The sequence below is a fragment of the Taudactylus pleione genome, unplaced genomic scaffold (assembly GCF_031769625.1).
Source record: "Taudactylus pleione unplaced genomic scaffold, aTauple2 ptg000479l, whole genome shotgun sequence".
In the NCBI taxonomy this organism is placed as follows: Eukaryota; Metazoa; Chordata; class Amphibia; order Anura; family Myobatrachidae; genus Taudactylus; species Taudactylus pleione.
In genome coordinates this window covers 11,621,030-11,648,362 of record NW_028284881.1, presented here as the reverse complement: position 1 = coordinate 11,648,362, position 27,333 = coordinate 11,621,030, and the positions used below count along the sequence as shown (strand labels likewise).

Below are 27,333 nucleotides of genomic sequence, written 5' to 3'. Positions count from 1 at the left end.
TTCTTAGTGTGGCCAATAGCTCCTCCGGACATTGCTGTAAGACGTTCATTCCTAGAATCACCGGTGCTACTTTAGCTTCACTGCTCTCAGTGATCAGACATCCCTGTAGTGGAAGGAGGGTTTCTCCGATCTGCATATTAGCCTCCCAGTACCCCACGCAGGAGATCCCCAGTCCGTTACTAGCAATTAGTTGCAGCCATGAGGGAGGTGGCATCAGCAACTGCCCCTCCTTCCAATAGCGTTGAAAAGCAGGTAGCTGTATGGTGGTGATTTGGGATCCTGTGTCTAACATGGCCAGAACTTCCACGCCATTTAGGACAATTGGGATTGTCGGACACGTCCCAACATACCGGGGCCACCACTCTTCAGGATTCGGGTCTACTCTTCCTGTTCTCCCCGAGGCTTGACCCCCACCCTCGGGGTGTTGCAGTTTAACGTCTCCTCTTGCCTGCAGTGTCTCTCCACATGACCTGCCTTCTGGCACCGCCTGCAGATGGGACGGCCTTGAGCATCAAACCGATCTGTTGATCTTCTCCCTTGTCCCCGGGGTGGTTCCCACCAGTCATCAGCCCTTTGTCTTCTCGGCCGCCACCGCGGCTCTTCATAATCCGCCGGTTGGGATTGAGCTAGGCTATGCACCTCCCTACGTATCTCTGCCATTCCCAATGTCATTTCTGCCATCTGTTTCCTCAACAGTTGTATTGGGTCAGGGGTTGGCAGCTGCAGCCCATGGGAGGCGGGGTTGGTTTCTTTGGGTGCCTGACATGCATTCCATAAGCCAGCTTCTGCCGAGTAGGACTGACTTGGTAATTCTGGGAATTCCGTATTATGCTCTTCGACCGTGCCCAACATTTTGATAGCTGCTTCTTTAAAGTCTAAGAAAGTATGCGTCGGAAGTTGTAGTCGCAGTAGTCGCAGTTGAACTTGTGTTCCTTCTCTGTTAGCTCCCTCTATCAATTGGGTGACCAAGGTCTCATCCGGGTTCCTGACTTCTTCCTGATCGACAGCCTGGATTGCCCTCAAGGCCTCCTGCAGGGTGAGGGCGTAGTCACGCAGACTCTCCCCAGGTTTTTGTTTACATGCATATAACCTAATTTTCAAGGTGGATATGGTACGGGCATCAAAAGTGGTCGCTAGTCGTTTAAGGACTTGTTCTACGTTCTGTTTCTCTCTGGCGGGCCAGGACGTCACTTCCCTGAGTGCCGAATTCTTCAATTGCCCAATGAGTATCTCGACCTGCTGCTGATCACTTAGCGGGTACAAACGGAACAGAGAGGTCATCTTCCTTTTAAACTCGGTGAGAGTGCTTGCTTCTGTGCCATGGTCCTCACCAGAATACGTGGGGAGCCACGGGGCTCCGAAGTAATAGGGGAGCGTGATAGGATTGATCTGTGCCACAGGTGGGTTGATCGGTGCTCCTGCGCCAGCAGGCGGTACTGCCTGGGCTGGTGGATTGGTCGACATGGCTCTTCTATACTTCCAACCTTCTCACTTTGGACTCCGTTAATCCTGTTCGTGACGCCAGATGTGGTAACCTTGACTTTATGTGGTAAGTAAAGAGTTTACCTTGTGTGTTGTGGTTCAATCTTCACTCAACTTACGGAGAGGTGAGAGTAATGGAAGCACATGAAGGGGTGACGAGGCAGCTTGTGGTTTTTATTTTGTGAACACAGGTTTATTAGAGAGTCGGCAGGGCACTTGCATAAATAACACACCTCACTCGATGAGGCAGCCTTTGTATTGCATCAGTGGGAAAAACATCAATAATGAAATTACACAGAAAAACAATGGCATTTGCACGGCACCATACGGATTGGTGTAATAATACTTCGGCAGTATGACCATACAATGTAAGGCAACTTTTACGTTACTATTCACAGTTAAATTCAGTATTGAGCATACATTCTTATCGCAAACGGTTGCACACTACAAGAAAACAATTCAGCAATGATGTCAGTACTAAACTAACTAACAGTTTCAATGTCCAGATGACCTTAAACACAAAACACTGTATTCCTACCCGTCTTCGCTGCTGCAGCTGGTGGAGCTCTTATAGATCAGTTTAAGTTGACCATGGTACTAGTCCCACTTAGTGTAACGTTTGTTAGTATTAAATCTGGGAGGGAAGAATCGCCAATGTGTGTATGGAAGTCCTGTACACAGTACAGCAATTCAGTCACTGAATGTTAATTCCACTTTTCTCTCTATAGGCACATCCAATTCTCAGGCAATCAGAAGGTTATTCAATATTCCTAGACAACTGTTACTGTAAAGTGTCCCGCAGTTCTATCCCAGTTTGATGGGCTATATTATCTCCTTTAAGTAGTGTATTCCAGCTTTCAAGTATCAAAGAATCACTGTGCTGTGAAATAGGACAGTCTTGGTGTGGTCCGGAAAACATACAGGGTAAATAGTGGTAAGCTTGGTCAGTGAAGCAGATAACTCCTATATACTGAAAGTGAAAGTAACACTGAGGTTCTGCTATTTGCAACAAGGTATGAGAAAGTCCAGTACTACTGAGTGTCAGTGCAGCTCTGCCTGTGGTGCAATCAATCTTCCACTCACCACTCCTGTAGCTACCTCTGGTGCAAGGCTATGTAACTTTTCCACTGCTGGAGCTGTATGTCTATACTGCAGTTAATCGGTGGCCATCTTGTGGTTGGCAGCATGGCCACTCAAAGCAATTGTTGCTGTTGGCCTGTGGCCATCTTGTGGTTGGCATCAAAAGTTATAAATCACAATAGGACAGCGACTTCTCTTATAAGTAGTATAACTGAAATGAGGGTGCTTTGAAGTTACCCTCGGATGGCTGCTGCTGTGGTATGGGGCAGGGGGGATGATTACCCTGTACTGCGTGTTGCCACTGTGGCTGTGTACCTCCACGAGTGGCTCTTGCTGCTGTGCTGGACGCCTTAATGGTGTGCTGCTCTTCGTTGCTGTGGCTCACCTGACCCGGTCTATCTTCCGCGGGTCCCCGGCGTCCACGCTCCCGGCTCGGCTGCTCCACACTCCACTAGAGCTTTGCAGCTTGGTGGTCTCTGCCCGCTGTCCTCGTGCTGCACGCCACACTTCTCCTCAGCTCCTGGCACGCCCTCTTTTTCGCGGGCACCTGACCACACCCACCGCTTGAGAGACAGGACAGGCTCATCCAATCAGCACCAGCTGTCCCCTTGCTTCACACGTGCTGGGGAGACATGTATTAACTCCTTCCTTGCCCAAAGTGGTATTAACCCCTCACAGTCCTAGGGGTGTCCGTTTCATGGGTGTCACATCCCTCCATACTGAAATGATGCGTGTCCTCACGCTTGGTCCAATAATAAAGGGAAACAGAACAAAGGATAATTCCCAAATAACAGAGTATTGGCATCTGTAAGTCACAAATCCTGGGCATCAATGAACATAGGATGAATAGATCATGATCCTGACTACGCCTAACCATTAACTATCACACTAGCACAAATGTACACATAAATACAACATATCAATGTCAAACAGATTAGTGCAATCAGGAAAATATAAACAGTACTAAAGGTGCCTCTACCGACCTCTCTATTGTCTGTAACGCGTGGGCAGTATTCCTTGGGTGCTCCTGGTCGAGCGTCTCACTTCACCAATTTCAGGGACGTCTGCAATGACTTCCTCAACCACAGGCGATTGCCTCATTTCTGGGGTCGGGGAACCGGCCACGACAGGCCAATACATACTCAGGACAAGACTCAATGGGTCATTTAGCATCGACAACTGATCTCGGGCTGGGTGTGATGGTGGAGAATCAGGTAGTAATTCTGGAGCTCTGTGATGGTTAGGGCACAATTTGAGTTGATCCCGATGTACAACTTTCGGTTGACCACCTTCTACCTTATCAATCTGGTACACGGCTATTTCAGCGTTGGGAATGCCGGTAACTACATATGGATCAGGCTCCCATTGCGAATCCAATTTGCTGTGCTGCCGATTATTTCGCCTTAGCACGACATCTCCTACGGTTAATGGTCTGGCATGTGCGGTCGCATCGTATCGATCCTTTTGTCGATCACGGATAGCATCCATACGTTGGTCCACAAGAGCTCGAGCAGTCTGTAATCTACGCTGGTGTTCTATGACCCAATCCCCTTGGAAGCAAGAATCTGTGGCATCATCCGAAGCCAGGCCTAAGTGAACATCAGCGGGTAGTTTCCCAGATCGTCCAAAAAGCAGATAATATGGCGTGTATCCTGTGGAGCTGTGCACAGTGTTGTTGTAGACAAAGATCAGTTCTGCTAGCAGAGTGGGCCACTCACGTCTTTGTGGAAGGGGTACAGCTCGGAGTAAATTTATCACAGGTTGGTTCATCCTTTCGCAGGCCCCGTTGCCCTGAGGATGGTATGCTGTAGTGCGTAATTTCACACACCCGTACAACTGGCATAGTTCTTGGAAGAGTAGGGCTTCAAACGCAGGCCCCTGATCCGTCAGAATACTAGCAGGGTACCCGTAGGGCCGTACAAATGCTCGCCAGACGATTTCTGCTGTCGTCTTTGCCGTGAGATCCCGAACTGGCAGTACAACGGCAAACTTGCTGTAATGGTCAATTATGGTTACAGCATATTGATATCCATTGCTACTTGGTACTAGCTTCACATGGTCGATAGTTACGAGTTCCAGTGGTTGTCGGGTAACAATGGGGTGCAGCGGTGCCTTCTCTTCTGATGGAGCCGGTCTACGTGCTGTGCATATGTCGCAAGATTTGCACCAGTCTTCCACATCCTGACGCATATTCCCCCAGTAAAATCTTCGACGTAGGGTCGCCTCGGTCTTTTGACAGCCGAAATGGCCAGAGTGATCATGATAGGCCCGTAGGATAAGATCAATTTTCGCAGGGGGCACCACCAACTGCTCAATCAACAGATGTGTCTTTGGATCTGTGCTCTGTCGTAGCAATAGGCCTCTTCGCAACGTCAAACGGTCCTTTTGTCGCCACAATTGGATTAGGTCCGGGGTTGCAGCTTGTCTCTGAATTCGGGTCAACCCCTGACGAGAGGCCAGCAACTGTTTCACCCTTTTTAAGGTTGGGCTTGCGTCCTGCCAGACAGTCCAATCTCCTTCCATCTCCACGCCCTGAACTTCCTGCACTCTCTCAGGGATGGGAACCATAGCATTCTGTTCCGGTGCTCTTCTTTTCAAACTGAAGTTGGGAGTTTCAATCTGCTCCCACCTGTCTATTCCTTCCAATTCACTTTCGCCTGTCTGTAGCCGGGAGAGTGCATCGGCATTCGCGTTACTTCGCCCACTTCTGTATACTACTTTGAACTGGTAGTTGGCCAGTCTGGAGGACCACCTTTGTTCCAAAGCTCCTAGAGGGGTGGTGGCTTGATGAGCCAGTGGGTTACAGTCCGTATAAGCTACAAACGGTGTTGCCGCTAGATAGTCTCTGAATTTTTCTGTCACTGCCCACACCAAGGCAAGAAACTCGAGTTTGTAGGCGCTGTAATTGGCGTCGTTCCATTCGGTGGGACGTAGACTGCGACTAGCGTAAGCGATCACACGCTCTTGATTTTCCTGAACTTGGGCAAGTACAGCTCCCAACCCTTGCTTGCTGGCATCCGTGTACAGCCGGAATGGGTGGTTGTAATCTGGGTAGGCCAGCACAGGGGCCTCTGTCAAGACTTTCTTCAGCAGGTCGAAGGCTGTCTGTCGTTCAGTCATCCACTCTATGGGAATTCGTTTGTTATACTTATCCTTAGGGATCCCTCGTAGAATTTCTAATAGAGGGGTGGCGACTTTGGCAAAGTTCTTCACAAACCGTCGATAATATCCTACAAATCCAAGGAACCGTCGGACATCTTTGACTGTCAGCGGGATGGGCCATTCCAATACCGCTTTCACCTTTTCGGGGTCACACCCTCAGGGCTTACAATGTGACCTAAGTACTGAACTCGGGGCTTGAGCAGGTGGCACTTGGATGGCTTCAGCTTCAGACCGAATCTAGTCAGCTGTTGGAAAACCTCCCGTAAGTGTTGCAGATGGTCAGAGTAGGTTTTTGAAAAGATGATAATGTCATCCAAATATAGGAGAACCACATCGAAATTCCTATGGCCTAGACACTGCTCCATCACGCGTTGGAAGGTGGCGGGAGCATTGCATAAGCCAAATGGCATACGGTTGAATTCATAGAGTCCCATTGGTGTGACGAAGGCAGTCTTCTCCTTGTCCTCTTCCTTCATCTGAACCTGCCAGTAGCCGCTGGTCAAATCTAGGGTTGAGAAATATTTGGCAGATTTAAGCGTCGTCAGAGACTCCTCAATTCGGGGTAGAGGATAGGCATCCTTATGTGTGATAGCATTCAGCTTCCTGTAGTCTACACAGAATCTTAGCTGGCCATCCTTTTTGCGAACTAACACCAATGGGGCTGCCCATGGGCTGTGACTCTCTCTGATGATGCCATTGCTCTTCATGTCCTCCAACAGTTGCCGTACGGGCTGATATAGCGCTGGTGCCAATGGGCGATGCCGCTCCTTTATGGGTGGGGCATCCCCTGTCAGGATACGATGGTGTATCTCCTTCACGATACCCAGATCTGTAGGGCTATGGCTGAAAGTCTCAGCATTATTCTTCACAACCTGGAGGATTCCGGCCTTATGGTCTCTCGGTGTGCTGCCATCCCCTACCTGAATCTCTGTCCACCATTCATCTTCCTGCTCGTCAGCTGTACTACACTCCGTGGTTACTTGACACTGATTAGCTTGTAAGGATGGATATACGACATCTTGAAATGAGGTCCACAATAATCGGGCCAGTGGCTGGTGTCGATACAACTTGATTGCGTAATTATGGGGATTTAAGATCCGCACTGGGACTCGTCCGTTCTCCACAGTGACTAGGGTACTGGCTACTACCGCCTCCTGGCGAGCGGACGTTAAACAGGGTTCAATTAAGGCCTCATAGCTTCTGCCAGCTGGTCCGCATCGTGCCTTGCCCCAGAGAATGGTCTCTGAATTGGGTTGCAATTTGATGGACGTACTATCCATTAGTCTAACCTTTCCAATCTCTCCCTCACTATGGGCGAACCTCTGATGACCTTGAAGCACCCTGATAGTCTTCTGTATGACTCTTCGCTCCCCGGTGACCAACTGAGACAATTCACTTCTTAGTGTGGCCAATAGCTCCTCCGGACATTGCTGTAAGACGTTCATTCCTAGAATCACCGGTGCTACTTTAGCTTCACTGCTCTCAGTGATCAGACATCCCTATAGTGGAAGGAGGGTTTCTCCGATCTGCATATTAGCCTCCCAGTACCCCACGCAGGAGATCCCCAGTCCGTTACTAGCAATTAGTTGCAGCCATGAGGGAGGTGGCATCAGCAACTGCCCCTCCTTCCAATAGCGTTGAAAAGCAGGTAGCTGTATGGTGGTGATTTGGGATCCTGTGTCTAACATGGCCAGAACTTCCACGCCGTTTAGGACAATTGGGATTGTCGGACACGTCCCGACATACCGGGGCCACCACTCGGGTCTACTCTTCCTGTTCTCCCCGAGGCTTGACCCCCACCCTCGGGGTGTTGCAGTTTAACGTCTCCTCTTGCCTGCAGTGTCTCTCCACATGACCTGCCTTCTGGCACCGCCTGCAGATGGGACGGCCTTGAGCATCAAACCGATCTGTTGATCTTCTCCCTTGTCCCCGGGGTGGTTCCCACCAGTCATCAGCCCTTTGTCTTCTCGGCCGCCACCGCGGCTCTTCATAATCCGCCGGTTGGGATTGAGCTAGGCTATGCACCTCCCTACGTATCTCTGCCATTCTCAATGTCATTTCTTCCATCTGTTTCCTCAACAGTTGTATTGGGTCAGGGGTTGGCAGCTGCAGCCCATGGGAGGCGGGGTTGGTTTCTTTGGGTGCCTGACATGCATTCCGTAAGCCAGCTTCTGCCGAGTAGGACTGACTTGGTAATTCTGGGAATTCCGTATTATGCTCTTCGACCGTGCCCAACATTTTGATAGCTGCTTCTTTAAAGTCTAAGAAAGTATGCGTCGGAAGTTGCAGTCGCAGTAGTCGCAGTTGAACTTGTGTTCCGTCTCTGTTAGCTCCCTCTATCAATTGGGTGACCAAGGTCTCATCCGGGTTCCTGACTTCTTCCTGATCGACAGCCTGGATTGCCCTCAAGGCCTCCTGCAGGGTGAGGGCGCAGTCACGCAGACTCTCCCCAGGTTTTGTTTACATGCATATAACCTAATTTTCAAGGTGGATATGGTACGGGCATCAAAAGTGGTCGCTAGTCGTTTAAGGACTTGTTCTACGTTCTGTTTTTCTCTGGCAGGCCAGGACGTCACTTCCCTGAGTGCCGAATTCTTCAATTGCCCAATGAGTATCTCGACCTGCTGCTGATCACTTAGCGGGTACAAACGGAACAGAGAGGTCATCTTCCTTTTAAACTCGGTGAGAGTGCTTCCTTCTGTGCCATGGTCCTCACCAGAATACGTGGGGAGCCACGGGGCTCCGAAGTAATAGGGGAGCATGATAGGATTGATCTGTGCCACAGGTGGGTTGATCGGTGCTCCTGCGCCAGCAGGCGGTACTGCCTGGGCTGGTGGATTGGTCGACATGGCTCTTCTATACTTCCAACCTTCTCACTTTGGACTCCGTTAATCCTGTTCGTGACGCCAGATGTGGTAACCTTGACTTTATGTGGTAAGTAAAGAGTTTACCTTGTGTGTTGTGGTTCAATCTTCACTCGACTTACGGAGAGGTGAGAGTAATGGAAGCACATGAAGGGGTGACGAGGCAGCTTGTGGTTTTTATTTTGTGAACACAGGTTTATTAGAGAGTCGGCAGGGCACTTGCATAAATAGCACACCTCACTCGATGAGGCAGCCTTTGTATTGCATCAGTGGGAAAAACATCAATAATGAGATTACACATAAAAACAATGGCATTTGCACGGCACCATACGGATTGGTGTAATAATACTTCGGCAGTATGACCATACAATGTAAGACAACTTTTACGTTACTATTCACAGTTAAATTCAGTATTGAGCATACATTCTTATCTCAAACGGTTGCACACTACAAGAAAACAATTCAGCAATGATGTCAGTACTAAACTAACTAACAGTTTCAATGTCCAGATGACCTTAAACACAAAACACTGTATTCCTACCCGTCTTCGCTGCTGCAGCTGGTGGAGCTCTTATAGATCAGTTTAAGTTGACCATGGTACTAGTCCCACTTAGTGTAATGTTTGTTAGTATTAAATCTGGGAGGGAAGAATCGCCAATGTGTGTATGGAAGTCCTGTACACAGTACAGCAATTCAGTCACTGAATGTTAATTCCACTTTTCTCTCTATAGGCACATCCAATTCTCAGGCAATCAGAAGGTTATTCAATATTCCTAGACAACTGTTACTGTAAAGTGTCCCGCAGTTCTATCCCAGTTTGATGGGCTATATTATCTCCTTTAAGTAGTGTATTCCAGCTTTCAAGTATCAAAGAATCACTGTGCTGTGAAATAGGACAGTCTTGGTGTGGTCCGGAAAACATACAGGGTAAATAGTGGTAAGCTTGGCCAGTGAAGCAGATAACTCCTATATACTGAAAGTGAAAGTAACACTGAGGTTCTGCTATTTGCAACAAGGTATGAGAAAGTCCAGTACTACTGAGTGTCAGTGCAGCTCTGCCTGTGGTGCAATCAATCTTCCACTCACCACTCCTGTAGCTACCTCTGGTGCAAGGCTATGTAACTTTTCCACTGCTGGAGCTGTATGTCTATACTGCAGTTAATCGGTGGCCATCTTGTGGTTGGCAGCATGGCCACTCAAAGCAATTGTTGCTGTTGGCCTGCGGCCATCTTGTGGTTGGCAGAAAAAGTTATAAATCACAATAGGACAGCGACTTCTCTTATAAGTAGTATAACTGAAATGAGGGTGCTTTGAAGTTACCCTAGGATGGCTGCTGCTGTGGTATGGGGCAGGGGGGATGATTACCCTGTACTGCATGTTGCCACTGTGGCTGTGTACCTCCACGAGCGGCTCTTGCTGCTCTTCGTTGCTGTGGCTCACCTGACCCGGTCTATCTTCCGCGGGTCCCCGGCGTCCACGCTCCCGGCTCGGCTGCTCCACACTCCACTAGAGCTTTGCAGCTTGGCGGTCTCTGCCCGCTGTCCTCGTGCTGCACACCACACTTCTCCTCAGCTCCTGGCACGCCCTCTTTTTCGCGGGCACCTGACCACACCCACCGCTTGAGAGACAGGACAGGCTCATCCAATCAGCACCAGCTGTCCCCTTGCTTCACACGTGCTGGGGAGACATGTATTAACTCCTTCCTTGCCCAAAGTGGTATTAACCCCTCACAGTCCTAGGGGTGTCCGTTTCATGGGTGTCACACAGTGCCCCCAGTAGTGCCCCTTATGCAGTGCCCTCAGTAGTGCCCCTTATTCAATGCCCCCTGTATTAGAGTCCCTTATGCAGTGCCCCTGCATAAGAGCCCCTTATGCAATGCCCCGTTTATAAGAGCTCCTTAGGCAATGCCCCCCTGTAATAGAGCCCCTTACGCAGTGCCCCCAGTAGTGTCCATTATGCAGTGCCCCCAGTAGTGCCCCTTATGCAGTGCCCCCAGTAATGCCCCTTATGCAGTGCCCTCAGTAGTGCCCCTTATTCAATGCCCCCTGTATTAGAGCCCCTTACTCAGTGCCCCAAGTTGTGTCCATTATGCAGTGCCCCCTGCATAAGAGCCCCTTATGCAATGCCCCATTTATAAGAGCTCCTTGTGCAATGCCCCCTGTATTAGAGCCCCTTAGACAGTGCCCTCACTATTGCTCATTATGCAGTGCACCCAGTAGTGCCCATTATGCAGTGCCCCCAGTAATGCCCCATATGTTGTACCCCAGTAATGTCCCTAGTTATGCTGTGCCCCCTCCCAGTATAGAACAGGCCCCACTTACCCCTCTCTTACTTACCTCTCTTCACGCTGGCCGCTGGGCACCGCTCCCGCATAGACGCCTGCTGCTCACTGGATCTAACTAGATTCAGCAGGACAGGCTGCTCACATTGCGGGTGACGTCACCCGTGCACCCGCTGATCGCTTCAGAGACCAGCTGAGCTCCTATCGCGGCAGGGGTGACTGGGCCACATAATATATGTACATGGGCCATACTTGTCTACCTTTTGCTTCTCCTCCCCGGAAGAAGCCTGGGGAGGAGAAGCAGGTGGGTTGTGATGGGGGCGGGGCCTGATGGCTCGCGTCATTAAGCCCCACCCCGTTCACATCAAATTGCTGCGATTGGCTTAAATTTAAATAGGGGGCGATGCTAAATGATGCGATTCATGGAGAGTCGCATCATTAATCCCCGCACCCTACACGTGGACCCGCGATTGCCGCTGAAATTCTCCCCATTCTGCCCACTGCACTAGCAAGTGGGTAGAATGCGGGAGAAGTGCCTACCCTTCCGGAGGTGCGGGGGGTTATCTGAAAAATTGGGAGTCTCCTGCAGAACTGGGAGGGTAGGCATGTACGATTTGGGCCCACACAGTTGGGCCACATAAAATGCTTCTTTAGGCCGCATGTGGCCCGGCCGCGAGTTTGACATGCCTGCTCTAAGGCAAGCTGAATTTATGGTGTGTATAATGACAGCTGCTGCCATACTTTCCAGCGTATTGCTCTAGACCACAGACTGCAGACCTTGACAGAACCCACCCTGCTGTCACTCTGAGAAATAGAATGTGTTAAACGCTCAAACTACAAATATTAGCCACAAACCAAGCTGTTATTTTTAGAAATGGAGAAACATGATTTGAAATTAGATCCTCTATTATTTTAATTGTGATCTATTGCTGTCAATGAGAAGTTGGCTTCCCACGTGCCTCTCTGTGTAATGACAGCATTCAGCCAGATGACTAGAATTTCCCTGCAGTTTTTTTTAATCAATATCAGTCTTGCTCAGCATGTGCACCCAGAAAATAGCCTCTTCTTGTGCATATTCCTGTAATCACATAGTAAGCAAAATGAGATTACATGTCGTTCTTATCACTCTGTGTATAAGATGAGTGAAATGTGTTAGAATCCTAATTAGGCCCTGGAAAGTAGCAATTATATGGCTTAACGACAACCTCCTATGGAGGATATACCATGAAACAACTTGTGAAGAAAGAAACATGCAGAGGTGCAGACAAATGTTATTCTGGGTAATCTGTTGAGGAAAAATATATGTTCTTTCATTAATTTTGGAGCCAGCAGGTGCTTTGACTGTCCTCCGCCAGTAAGCATATATTTAATAATAAGAATGTTTGCAGGGTGGATCTGCTGGGGTAGACCTGCAGGGAGGAAGTGGCGTATTGCACATATCTGCTGAATGGCAAAGGTGAACATGGAAATCAATACAATATGTGAATTTACTTCAATGGACCAGAGATATGTTAAACAAGCAGAGCAATTGTTCCATTCTTTATTAGGTTAATGGGTAAACAGTGGACAACAGGCAACAGGTTAATGTGTAAACAGTGATTTCCGCAGTAGACCTTTGCACTTGCCAGAGTCTACTGCGCATGCACCTATCTCTGGAAACCTGGCATCTTTGCCATTGCTGGTAATATCTGCAGAACATATCCGGAAACTTGGTGTTTACACCATGTTCCCAATAATATAGATAGGTATTTTCAATGGGTGCGTGGTGTGCGTGGTGGGCCTCCTTGGAACCAGGGGCCCGTGTGGACAGCACACACTGCACTCTTAATGGATACACCCATGAACCTGCCCTATCACAAATGATACACAAATGGTGGTTGTTTAAATCAATTTATAAGCTCATTAAAAAGTGCAAGTAAGGGAGAGGTTAATCTAGACAAGAAAAGACAGAGAAAAAATATTTCCAAGCACACTGCAGATAACTCAGTAAAGAGATTTGCATCCTATATAATACTAGCTGAAGTACCTGTCATTGCCCGGGTTTAATTTTTATTATGTGATTTGTCCAAATCCATCCAGTGTAAGGCCCAGGACATGCTCCCTGTATCAATGTTCTGCCTGGCAGACTCTGCCGTGAGTTCCGACTGGGACCCTAACCACTCCATTAGGCATCCCAGACCAATTGCCAGCCCCCTGTTTACATCCAAATCCATCCAGTGGGAGGCTCAGAACAGGCACCGGGTCTGAACAGTCTCCCTGGGTCAAAGTTCAGCTCGGTGCACTCTTCCGTGAGGTCCGACCAGGGCCCCAAGCACTCAATTAGGCATCACAGACCAATTGCCACCCCTCTGTGAAGTTTTCATCCAAATCCATCCAGTGGAAGGCCCAGAAAAAAGCTCCCTGGGTCAAAGTTCTGCCCAGCATACACCAACGGGAGGACCAACCAGGATCTCAACTGCCAAGTATGTCTTCTGGGATCCAAAGTTACCACTTTGTGAAGATGTTGTCCAAATCCATCAAGTAGAAGGCTCAGAACAGGCTCCCTGAGTCAAAGTTCTGCCCAGCGTAAACTAACGGGAGGCACAACCGGACCCTAACCCCCCTAAAACCTGGCTAGGATCCAACTGGACCACCTCGCATTGGTTTCATCCCAATTGGTACAGGGGTGTACGAATAAATAACTAGACAGACAAACAAACAAACAATAAGACCAATGAATTTTATATATAAGACAATATCAATTGTAGATATCTTAGTACTGAGATATTCTGTAGGATGTATTTCTCTTGTCGAAGCTGGATAATTGGCTGAGACAAGATCAGCTTAAAATTAGACTGAAACGACGCCATCTTGCGACTGGTCGCAAGACACCATCTTGAAAATGAGATCTGCAAGACGTCATTTTGCGAATGGCCACCCAGCGCCATTTTAGATAAACCCATACTTAAGTACATATGGTGATGCTATTATTAGCATCAGGCGATCGCACATTTTACCATACCACATACACACATTAATACACACTGTTGCGCTGTTAACATGTCGCACATTAGCGAATGCATAATACCCCGCATGCGAATGCTGTTTATTAGCTTCGTGCGTACGCATCTGCCCCAAGTTAACCAGCGTCTTTTCCCAAACCCCTAATACTTACACAATGCACACTCACATAAAAGGTTCCATAGCTTTAAAGTGTAAGATTCAAGCTTTGTTCATTTATTACAAATGCTGTGAAATAAAGGCTATTTAGTATCTATGGTTTAATACATGATAAATAAACAGTGTTTGGTGTTATACTGATCTGCACTTTCTCAACAGCTTCCCGGTATCATCGGTGTGAAGATCGCAACATGCATTCTCAACTTATGGACCGCAGAAAGTTAAAGCACCAAAATGTACTTTGTAAAGCCAACAGCCTAGATTTACATGAGGCGGGAAAACGGAGATAACCAGCTGTCGGAGGCTGGTCTGTGTTCATTTGAATCAACCTGTTAAATGCCCTATAACAGAAGCAACGTGATTGGAAACCAATGGGATCGCAACAAACCTCTCTATTGTTTAGTCTATTTCTGTGGGAGTATAAATATGTGTGTTCTGACCCCAGTCTTCAGTCTTCATGCTGATGCCGTTGATTGAGGTTTCTTGCTGATGCCGGAATCTGGTCCCAGAGCGCGTGCGTATGTATAACTGTATCTTGGGTCTGTATAATTTCTTTGTGCTAAATTGTACTTAGATCACAGTGTGTAACTAACTGTACTTTGCTTGAAATAATACTTTGTGCTTTGGAAACACATGTTCAAGGTCTAATTTTACTGTATGACTGCGTACGCAAATAGCGTCAATTTAAGAAGGTATAGGCAGGTTTTTAGATGGTACAGGCAGGAGTATATAGAGGTTTTAAGTCAGTATCCTCAGTTGGGGGCTTGTAGAGTGAGGTCACTTACCTATTCACACGATAAACATACGGTTATCGATATCTCATCAAAGGGTGAATAGTGGCTACACGCAGTTTACCTGCAACCACTCGGTGCTGAGAGATCGCTACCCGTTATCGTGTGAGTCAGAGTACGCTGACTAGAATCCAGGGACAAGAAAGGAAAAAGTCTGTTTTCCTTTGTTGATAGAATTTCACGCTAAAAAGGGGTGCCGCAGTATTGTGTACGCGGCTGAGTCGCATTTTTGCGTGCACAGTGGAGACGCACTTTTGCGTACGCAGCTAAAGTTAAGTCATATGGTTGTGTAGTAGTCGCATTATTGTGTATGCAACTAGTCGCACAATAGCGTATACGTACTTCCGGTTGTGCTGCTACGTGTTTAAACAAAGCCGTTGAGGTTACATTATCAATTGTTGCCAATAACTGGGTTAACGTGTATTTTTCTGCGCAGGAAAAACGTGTGTAACTGTGAGTACTTGTTTAGGGTGTAACATGGGACCTAAATGTTAAGGGTATCGTAGGACCCTTAAGTGCTAGGCGTAACGAACGGCCAAGTGACTCGGTAGAAGCTTACCGTTTACTTTAAACAAAGCAGGTATATGGGTTGTTGTTTTGTTAGGGTTCGGCTCCCAGCGTGATTATAGTGTTCAGTAATGAATGTGTGTGATCTGTTAGGCTTATTTGAACACTATATTTGAACCGCATAGTTTTGGTTAGACTATGATTGTGAGCTGGTGAGAGGGTGGACGAAATCAACTGGAAAACAAAGGGTACTTTGCTGCCCCCTAGCAGTTGAAACGTAGTCAAAAAGGGATTGCTGAGTGGAAGCGGCCTTTACTTCCGTAGGTGAGTGGAGGCGTCTAGAAGTCCTCCATAGGGTTCGCTGATACACCCTTTTTCAAAGGCGTCCGCAGGTATGTGAAAGTATCTTCACTGTCTTTTCACCAGTTTAAATTTTTATTGAAAAATGTAGGAGTTGTCCCAAGATGGGAGCCACGCAAACAATAGAAATGTTAGACAATGATGTGCTGCTAATGGAAGCGCCGCTTGGATCGGCCCGTCGTATTATGCATACTAAGTATGGTGCTTATGCAATAAGGTATTGTGACGTATGGTTTAAAATAACGATGAATAGTTTTAGGCCGTTTCCCAGAATTGGTAGTTTTGATAAAGATGTATTGAGTAATGTACGGGACCACATCAGTCTGATGCGATCTCGAGTGAAAAAGATAAAACATAATGAATGTTTAAAATTGTGGCAGCATGAAGGGGATGCGTGGCTTAAAGATGTGCAAGCGACGCAAACTAGCGTTGCCAACGCATTGCCAGAAAATACACCCGCGGCGCTAAATTGCAATGCGTGCGAGCCGCAAAACGGCGCATGTGCGGCAAGGTAGCGTTGCGGAAGGTATTGCCAGTAGTTCATGTGCACCACCACCTTATGTGGATGGGGGTGCAGGTATAGTTATTGGAAAAACTCATAAAAATGTAACAAGCAATTTGTACCCTCTCTTAAGTCACCATAAAGAAAATGTTTATGATGTGAATAATGAGCCTATTGTCATGTCTGCCATTTCCCATGCTGTACACATGTTAGATGCTGCACCACAACAAGCACAAGTGGTGCCACCATCTCCATCAGTAACAGCACGGGAAGTGTTAACATCCTCTGAACCCGTAGAGGAAGTTGTTAATACTATACATTGCAGCAACAGACAGGTAATAAGGTCAAAGGTAGCAGTGCGGCCGGTCTGCATCCCATCCTGACAATCACTGTTCCGAATGGGAATGCGGATGCGGACAGAGTAGTGCCCACAAGAGGTGTGGTAATGCATTGTCCTTGGACAAGAGCAGAGCTAAATTCCATCATGAATGATTTCCCCGATCCCATAAAGGAACTAGCCAAATGTCAAAGATTTCCGAGAAATTTGGGTAGTTCTCACGAGCCAACCAATAAATATTGGTGAGTGGTGTTAAGGGCCTGTCTACCACGCAATATCGACGTGACAAAATTTATCACGGATTGTGTATTGGATGGTGACGTTCCCTTAACAGACCAAGGGCCTGATTCAGAGCCGTTCGCTATTTGCGGTCGTTCGTTCAAAAACAAGGGGTGGCTATTCAAATGATCCGTTCGCAAATTGCAGTCTGTTCACACCTCTAAGTCTGAACGAGCGAGCAAAACATACGCTCGTTTATTTGATAAAAATGCCCCCTGGCCGCTCGCACCATACGTCATGTCCGCTATTTATTAGATTAATCGAGTACATCGTACAGCGTATAAACTGCTCGCTATTCTTGTGGTTGGTTTTTTCAACCGCTATTTTGCGAGCAGTTCTGAGTTAAAAAAAAACAAGTGACGTGGTCAATGACGCTGCTGTATTAATTATGCACTCCCTTAAAACGCCCGTTTTGACCTTTAAGCACGCCTGCGTTCGAATTCCACTCCCCCGTTTACAAGCACCTTCCCCTGTTACCACCCACATACGCCTCATTCTGTCACTCAAAATAGCAGGCACTCACTATATAGCGTACAAACGATTTTCAGCCGCACTGACTGGTTCGCGCATGCATACTAAAAACCGTACGCATGCGCAGATGTGCGAACATCGCTCGGAACGAGCGTACGGCCGCTAGCGAGCGGCTCTGAATGAGGGCCCAAGTAAACCAAGGTAACATTTCCCGCATTGTAACTCAATCGGGTATATATTTTCCAGTAGTAGTTAACTGGAACAAAATTTTCACTATAAAACAAAAAGAGAGTGAATCTGCAGAATATTATTACGACTGGGCACTGCAGGCTATCACCCAGTACACTGGATTAGAAGATATTAAAGATAGCACTCACCACAGGGGAATGATTGTCACTATACTCATGGATGGCCGTAAAGAGAACCTAAAAACCCAGGTTCAGATCTCACAGCCTGGCTGGAGGGGAGTCACAATAGATACCCTTATAGAATCCACCATAGAAAATGACAAAATCATCTCAAAGAAGAGAGAGATCCAGAGCGAGAAACTAATGGCTGTCAGTATTCAAGCTCTAGAAGGAATGACGGTAACAACACAGCCAGCAGACACACCTGCACCCACACACACACCTGCACCTGAACAGTTACACGTCCTCAGCAATCCCACACCATTGCAGACACAGCCCTACCCCACTTATCACACACAGCCACAAGTCCCATACTACCCACAAACTCCATACCTCCCACAATATCCTTTTCCTCAATATCCTTACCCATACCCACCACCTTTCTCGCCTGCTCAACCCACACAACAATCCTTTCCACGAAAGTGTTTTAATTGCAACCAGCCAGGACATATAAGTAAGAGCTGCACGGCAAAGAGAGTAGGACAGGGAGTACATGGATATCCCCATAAAAGATATGCGCAGAGACCAGCAAATATCCAACAGGCACCAGCTCCATTTGTGGCCGTTAATGCTTTATTGGAGAGTGGGAGCCAGCGCTAGGGGTCAGGTCATACCTGTGGTCTACAGATAGTCAGGTTAACGGGGGGTACTAGGGAAGAGCCAGTCATGATGTTTGATGTAGCTGGTACTAAATACCCTTTTCTTGTAGACACAGGGGCGACCAGATCATGGATAAAATCTCCTGTTAATTTACAGGTAACCAACGAGACAGTACCAACAATGGGCGTTACAGGTAAAGTGCAACATTATCCTTTAACAAAATCCACAGAGGTTACTATTGGGCCATTGCATACCAGGCATTCTTTCCTCCTGGCAACAGCAGCTCCTACTAACCTACTGGGAAGGGATTTTTATGTAAGATGGGATGTGTCATATATTGTACCCCTGATGGTGTATTTTTAGATATCCCAGAGAGAGTTGCGCACCAGATGAAGGATATGTTGGACACTCCCCAAAGGATAATGTATCACTCTTCCAGTTTAAGTGAAAATCCATCTCAGGTAGATCAAATGTTATCCCAAAGTCCAGATTCACTTTGGACCAAGGATGGACAGGACACTGGATTAACGGCAAACGTAAGCCCCGTAATGGTAAATTTAAAAGGCAGTAGGCAAGCTCCACAAATTCCCCAGTACCCATTAAAACAGGAGGTAGAATTAGGGGTTTATCCAATAATTGAGCGATTATTACAACAGGGAATTTTAGTTCATACAGCTAGTGTAGCCAACAGTCCCATCTTTCCGGTGAAGAAGAGTGGTGGGATGGGTTATAGGCTGGTACAAGACCTTAGAGGTGTTATTAAGGTAGTAGAGAGCCAATTTCCCATAGTGCCAAATCCAGCTGTCATTCTTATGCAGATCCCACCAAATGCAACCCATTTCACTGTCATTGACCTCTGTTCTGCTTTCTTCTCTGTGCCTCTTCATCCTGACTGTCAGTATCTATTCGCTTTCACATACAGGGGTGTACAATACACATGGACACGATTGCCCAAAGGTTTCATAGACAGCCCCAGTATCTTCTCCCAGGCCCTGCACGACTGTTTACAATCTTTTCAACCTGCCTATGGGTCTGTTCTAATTCAATATGTGGACGATTTATTGCTATGTTCTAATTCGTTTATGTCATGTTTAAATGATACTAAACTTTTGTTGCTTCGCCTCTCGCACACAGGACACAAGGTTGCTAAGGACAAACTACAGCTGTGCCAATCCAGAGTAAAATATTTGGGACACTGCCTAACTCAGGGGTTACGACATCTCAGAAATGACAGAATCCAGGCCATACAGAACATGACACTGCCGCAGAACCAACAGCAAATTTGTACCTTCTTGGGAATGTGTGTGGATACTGTCGAATGTGCATCCCAGGTTTTTCTATTTTGGCCTTGCCATTACAGGAATTAGTCTCTTCCTCAAGGCCCGATCGTGTCATACACACAGAGGAATTAGAGCAGGCTTTCCTTAATCTTAAGGATAGTCTGACAAAAGCACCTGCATTGGGAATACCTGATTATGAAAAACCTTTTGATTTGTATTGTACGGAAGCCGATGGTTGTGCTGCAGGTGTCCTCACACAAAAACATGGTGATGCCAGTAGGCCCGTAGCATATTACAGTGCCCAATTGGACACTGTGGCAAGATCACTCCCAACGTGTTTAAGAAGTGTGGCAGCAACGGCTCTATTGGTGAGTAAAAGTGAGGATGTAGTATTGGGCCATGATATGATTGTCTATACTCCCCACACTGTATCAGCTCTGCTGAACTCAGACATGTCTCTTCAGCTAGGTTTACCAAATGGGAACTAGCTCTAATTGCACCTGCAAACATCACTGTTAAACGATGCAATACGCTGAATCCAGCAACGTATTTACCATATGTACAACATGATGTACAAAGGGTGGAAGGAGACGAGTTGCTGGCGGGAAGTGAGTACAGCGGACATAGTGATACACACGATTTTATGGAATATCTGAATCAGACCTTTACTGCTAGACATGACATACGTGACACACCTTTAGAGAATGTGGATGTGACATTTTACACGGACGGGAGTTGTCATAGACAAACATACACAGGTGAATTATGTACAGGTTATGCTGTTGTACATGACACAGACATCATAGAAGCTGAATCCCTTGGTCCTCCTCACTCAGCCCAGGTGGCAGAGTTAGTAGCACTAAGAAGAGCATGTGAACTGGCAGCAGGCAAAACTGCTAACATTTACACTGACTCTACCTATGCATTCGGAGTGGTGCACGATTTTGGAGCTCTATGGCGTCTAAGAAATTTTATGACAGCAGCAGGCACACCAGTTGCACATTCCAGACATATAAAACAATTACTAAAAGCAATCCAACTTTTCCAAAACGGTGGCAGTAATTAAGTGTAAAGCCCATACAAATGATGTCTTTTCAAACAATTGATATGTTGAAATTAATTGAGATGCAAAATTTGTTTTCAATCCAGGAAAAGTCAGGTTGGAAGTCTAAGGGATGTGGGCAAGCGTCCACCGGGCTCTGGAGGGATGGACAAGGTAAGCCAATAGCCCCCAAGGCATATTACCCCAGGTTGGCTGAGGCAGCACACGGTCTGACTCATCTGGGAAAGCAAGGTATGTGCAAATTGGTGAGAGCATACTGGTGTGCACTGGGTTTTTCTGCTCAAGCAGAAAAGAGAGCAATGTCCTGTCTGACCTGCTTGAGGAAGAACATAGGGAAAGCGATCCCTGATGGACCTTTCCAGGTGATACAAATTTGATTTCATCCAATTACCACTTTGCAGGAATCTCAAGTATGTATTAGTGTGTACTGACGTGTTTTCCAACTGGGTTGAGGCCTACCCAGCGGCCACTAATACTGCTGCGTTTACTGCCAAGAAAATAGTACAGGAGTTTGTATGCAGATACAGTATCCCTAAAATTATTGAGAGTGACAGGGGTACTCATTTCACAGGTGATGTTTTTCAAAATATGTGTAAACTGATGGGTATTAATAGTCGACTTCACACCCCCTACCGACCGCAGGCCAGCGCCAAGGTAGAGAGGATGAACGGGACTATTAAAAATAAGTTAAGTAAAATCATGGCAGAGACTGGACTAGGATGGCCAGAAGCATTACCGTTGGTCTTACATAGTATAAGGACCACTCCTCTAAATCTGTCCCCCTTTGAAACACTGTTTGGTAGACAACCTCATTTGATTATAAGTCCACAGGAAGACTTGAAGGGTAACAACGAGGTAACTGTAAAGTATCTTATATCAATGAGTAAACAGTTAAAACAGCAACAGCAGAAACTGAAATTGTTGTACCATGATATGCCAGAAACTAACTGTCATGATGTTGAACCTGGAGAATATGTTATGATCAGAAATTTCTTGCGTTCAGATTGTTTGACTGATCAGTGGGAAGGCCCGTACCAGGTGTTACTGACAAGTAACACATCCTTGAAGGTGGCTGAGAGAGATACCTAGGTCCATTCCACTCACTGCAAAAAGGTCAGCCAACTGGTGGAGAAACAAGGCTGAGACAAGGCTGATAATGTGGATCTGTCAATCGCGAGCTTGTTCCGGGAGGATTGAAATGTTGTAGTGAGATACCTGAACTGAAAGAAATTTTCAGGTCTTTGTTTTGGCAATGGACTGGCCTGCTGTGTTCATTTTCATATTCTCTTCCAGAGTTTTCACCATTCTGGTTGGTTCGGGAATGTCCAATTTCTGTGACGGGGGACCGATAGAGGAGATGGTAGCTGATGGCAGTGCTGATGGAGTGGAGTCAGAAGGAGTCAATCTTAGTACTGTAATTGTTAAGAGAGCTGCTATTCCGGATACTCGGGGATGGTGTGGAGGTTTATCGTCTGAAGATTCCTGTATTTGTGAGCTTTGTGGGTCCCTAGTTGATGAGAACTGTATCCAATGGTGCCAGCCTAAATATAACCCGTACTGGGGTGGGTATCCTTTAGAGGATTATAATAGCATGGTAGGCAAAGTATTAAACCAGACTGATTGTTGGGTGTGCTCACACGTGCCACAGGGTCAGCATAATGTAGGGTTGGTGCCATTTCCACTGAATATTACGGAAATTTTAGAATTGCAAAAAGGGAAAACATTGGATGGAAAACTTCTCTCATCCAAACCACCTCATTTCAAACTCTATCAATTTCAAGTAGATAGATCACTTTTGTGCTTAAACATAACCAACCCCAATAAACCAGGGAGCTGGGAAGTGACGGGAAATAATCAGACGATGACCTTCTCACTGAGAACTGATAATGAGTCTATGAATCATGATCTGTTACGCTCAATTAGATCTAATTGGAGACATTTTAGGTATCGGTATACATTGAGTTCCACCAAAGAAATTATTGGTAAGGTACCAGATGGATATTGTGCTAAGATAATACAACCAGAAACTTGCATGTACCAGATGGAAGAGCCTGAGATAGGATTGTTTGCAAGGGAAATGTGTTTAATGATAATGATGCATACTATTCCTTATGTTCTCCCCGATAACGTATATTTTATATGTGGAAGAAAAGCGTATAAGTGGCTCTCCCCGAGTTCCGAAGGTTTGTGTTACCTGGGAAGAGTAGTCCCAGAGGTTATGACCCTCACACATATTGAAATGCTCGATAGTCATAAAAACACACCATCACCATATCTTCACACACAGTATGAACACAGAGGCAAAAGAAATATGATACCTGGTGACGTGCATAAAGCCACTCAGTTAATTAGCGAGACAGCTGGCTTTCAAGTTTTAGTAACACTGGATCCCACCAGGATCGCTCGGCGTACATTAAAGTTTAGATATATTCAGGACTTTGCTAAATTGATATATAATATCACCGAAATGTACGATGACACCGTCAGGTATGCAGGTAGGGAATTGCAAGCGTACAAGAAAGAACTGGTGCAACACAGGCTAGTGTTAAATTATTTAACTGCTGTCACTGGAGGGTACTGCGTAACTTTGGCCACCCAATTTGGAGTGAAGTGTTGCACCTATGTCACCAATGATACCAGCGACCCCAAGGAGGTGATAGACCGTAAGATGGATGAAATTCTGCAGCTAAAATGGGAATTTCGGAAGAACCACAATGCTTCAGTGGCTGAAGTAGAGGAGAAGGTAGAGGAATGGGTTTCATGGTTGAACCCGGTGAAGTGGTTCTCAGGCATAGGGGAATGGGTCCAGGAAATGATCGCAGGCATAGGTAAACTCCTGATCCTCATACTGGTTGTCATCATAGTAATTGGCATATGTGTCTGGTGTATTCCTACTGTGGTGAAGTGTGGAAAATGTAAAGCTAAGGTAAAACGAAGGAACGAAATTATGATGGTGGTCAGTAATGACAATATGAACACTGAGGTAAATATAGAACTGCATTACAACCCTGAACTAGGTAATACCATCATATAATGTTAGACATGCACAAAATGTATTATCAAAATGTTATTTTAAAAACACCTCAAATAATGCAAGTCCCTATTCCCCCTCAAGACTGCCTTTATAGGATTAATGCATCATTCCCATGATCTTCGAAGATCCGCGGCATGCGTATAATGGTAGTATTATGTCCCCTCCCAGAGACACATTATTGATGGATTAAGAACCACCTTGTGCCATCCCATAATAACATTAAATAATATATATAATTGTAAGCCTAAAATTAAATTTTAAAATCAGAGTGTGATAGCTTGTTGTTCGCTATCAAAGGGTGGACTGTCGAAGCAGGATAATTGGCTGAGACAAGATCAGCTTAAAATTAGATTGAAACAATGCCATCTTGCGACTGGCCTCAAGACACCATCTTGAAAATGAGATCGGCAAGATGCCATTTTGCGAATGGCCGCCCAGCGCAATTTTAGATAAACCCATACTTAAGTACATATGGCGATGCTATTATTAGCATCAGGCGATCGCACATTTTACCATACCACATACACACATTAATACACACTGTTGCGCTGTTAACATGTCGCACAATAGCGAATGCATAATACCCCGCATGCGATCGCTGTTTATTAGCTTCGTGCGTATGCATCTGCCCCAAGTTAACCAGCGTCTTTTCCCAAACCCCTAATACTTACACAATGCACACTCACATAAAAGGTTCCATAGCTTTAAAGTGTAAGATTCAAGCTTTGTTCATTTATTACAAATGCTGTGAAATAAAGGCTATTTAGTATCTATGGTTTAATACATGATAAATAAGCTGTGTTTGGTGTTATACTGATCTGCACTTTCTCAACAGCTTCCTGGTATCATCGGTGTGAAGATCGCAACATGCATTCTCAACTTATGGACCGTAGAAAGTTAAAGCACCAAAATGTACTTTGTAAAGCCAACAGCCTAGATTTGCATGGGGCGGGAAAACGGAGATAACCAGCTGTCGGAGGCTGGTCTGTGTCCATTTGAATCAACCTGTTAAATGCCCTGTAACAGAAGCAACGTGATGGAAAACCAATGGGATCGCAACAAACCTCTCCATTGTTTAGTCTATTTCTGTGGGGGTATAAATATGTGTGTTCTGACCCCAGTCTTCAGTCTTCATGCTTATGCTGTTGATTGAGGTTTGGTTTGGATTGGGTGGAGATACAGTAAAAATGTAGACAATGTCTAGATAGACACCAGATGTTAGACCAGCGTTTTTCAACCACTGTGCTGAGTGGTTGTCAAGTGTGCCACGGTAGTCAGCTCAGCACACTTGTACTGTAGTGTGCTTTATTCCTATGGAGGCCAATATGTATGTATTTTTTATGTGGGAGCCAAGATGTATGTTTTTTCATTGATCACGCACGCCGCCTTGCCGGATAGTGTGCCTTGGCAATTTTAAAATTTCATGTAGTGTGCCTCGAGTTGAAAAAGATTGAAAATCACTATGTTAGACAGCCAATAGGTCAATAGGGACAAAAGGTTGACACGCTAATGGTTGACATGTAAGAATGTCGATGTGCACAAATGGTCGACTGTGTCAAAAGGTTGACAGGAAAATGGTCGACAGGAAAATGGCCGACAGGAAACTGGTCGACACATGTTTTTTTTTCTAACCCTAATCTTCACCCTAACCCTCACCCTCCCCTTGGTTCCTAACCCTAACCCTCCCTCCTGGTGCCTAACCGTAACCATCGGGGTAGGTGCCTGATCCTAACCGTCCCTTCTAGTGCCTACCCTAACCCTCCGGTAAGTGCCTAAACCTAACCCTCCCTCCTGGTGCCTAACAATAATGGTCAGGGTAAGTGCCTAACCCTAACCGTTGGGGTAAGTGCCTAACCATAACCCTCCGGTAAGTGCCTAACCCTAAATCTAACACTAGAAAAAACTAAATAAATAAATCATGTCGACAATTTTAATGTCGACCGTTTGACCCTGTCAACCATTTGTACAATGCGACCTTCTTACATGTCGACCTTTAGTGTGTCGACCTTTTGTCCCTGTCGACTTTTTGTCCCTGTCAACCTATTGACTATCTAACATCTGGTGTCTATCTAGACATTGTCTACATTTTTACTGTAGATCTTTAGACCATATCCCGAGAGTATTAATACAATGTGGTCTCTACTACTCTAGTAGGGTAATTACAGGGAATGTTAAAATACAAAATATAGCCAAAAAAATGGTAATGCTGCTGAGCTGGATGGTCACAGCTAGTCATAACCTATGTTACAAGTCACAATTAGCATTCAGGGGCCAGAAGAAGATAGATCAAGGAGGAGAGGATCTTCTCAGCAAAGGAGGCAGTGGGGAGAAAAAAGACTATTCCGCACTGTCTTTTATCCTGCGTGGAACAGGTAAGACCTTTCTGTTATTCCATGGTGTGTCCCACTGTGCCTCATGTTGGAATATGTGTGTACAGGTAGTGGTGGTAAGGCACAGGTGGGGTAGATGTGTGGAGTAGTGTGCCATTGGAGGATACCCATGGCAACCAATCAGCTTCTTTCTGTCATTTTATAGAATGTACTTGATAAATGTCACATCAAATCTGATTGGTTGCCATGGGCAACTTCTCCACTGGCACACTTCTCCACTGCTTCATACGTCTACTTGAGTGAGTGTACACATCAGTGGATGCCCTGAGACAATGAACAGTCCAGTAATTAACAGTGCGGTGTTTTATTTAGTAGCAATGTAATTGTACAGCCATACTCACAGTATGCATACATAGCACTTGTTGCATGGAGCGAAATATACAGCTGGGGGAATGTATCTGCGTAGCGGCGCAGATGCAAGCACTACCAGGGTCTCTAATGGTGGTAGCAGCTCCCTAGCGGTGTGGAATTGCAGTAGTTGCAGGTCTTTCTGGAGCTAAGTAAAAGACGTCCATCTTCTACTGTTGTGATCTATTGTAATAACAAGATGGTGCCGCGCATGTGCGGTAATAGGGTCGGTGACCATCCTGGTTAGGGATTTGGAGCCTCCCTGTAGGAACCTAAGTACGTACAGTAGAGCTCTCCAACTCCAACACCCTAGGCATTATGCCTCTACCTTTTACCCCAGGTCTTAGGCCTGTGCCATAATTCCTTTGTGCATACAGATGTGCAGCACTTAGACAATGGGCAGGGCTTTATATAGGAGGTGCCCCCATATATGTTTAGTATGGATACTTATTGCCCTCAGTCGCGATTGTACCCCACCCCACTGGAACTCCCGGAATATCTACCAGACACCAGTGAGGAGTGGCGGCCTGCTAAACTCCTTGACATAGTTTTGCCACACCCTTATGCTTTTACCCTGTTTTTCTATCTCATGAGAAAGAGACTATACAGAAAAAGTCAGAATGTATTGATTTTTTGTACAATCATTTTGTCATATGTTCTAGTTACTCTGAACGTATGTTATAATATTTTAATCATCTTGAGTCCAAACTGCGAGTTAATAGTTTTAGTCATTAAAAAGTAGGTTTTGATAATTATACTCCAGAAACTGATAAATTGCTCTTTATATTTTAAACCATCCAATCATTAAAAGACAATGAAATGTAATTGCATTCCGCGTACACATTACGGATACTTTACCTGTTTATAGACAGAGTGTCAGTAGGAGATTGCTAACATACCTCCAACATCTGGTTCAGGCACACTAGGAAATGCCAT

General features: G+C 46.0%; 1 protein-coding gene across 1 annotated transcript; it reads right to left on the bottom strand.

Annotated features, from left to right (window-relative positions):
* Nucleotides 1–367: 367 nt before the first annotated feature.
* Nucleotides 368–27,333, bottom strand: LOC148502975 (uncharacterized). The gene is made up of 2 exons (XM_088449258.1): nt 27,297–27,333; nt 368–1,445 (listed from the first exon to the last, which is right to left on the bottom strand). Exons 1-2 carry the CDS (start codon nt 27,331–27,333, stop codon nt 379–381), a joined length of 1,104 nt encoding a protein of 367 aa, XP_088305384.1. The 3' UTR covers nt 368–378.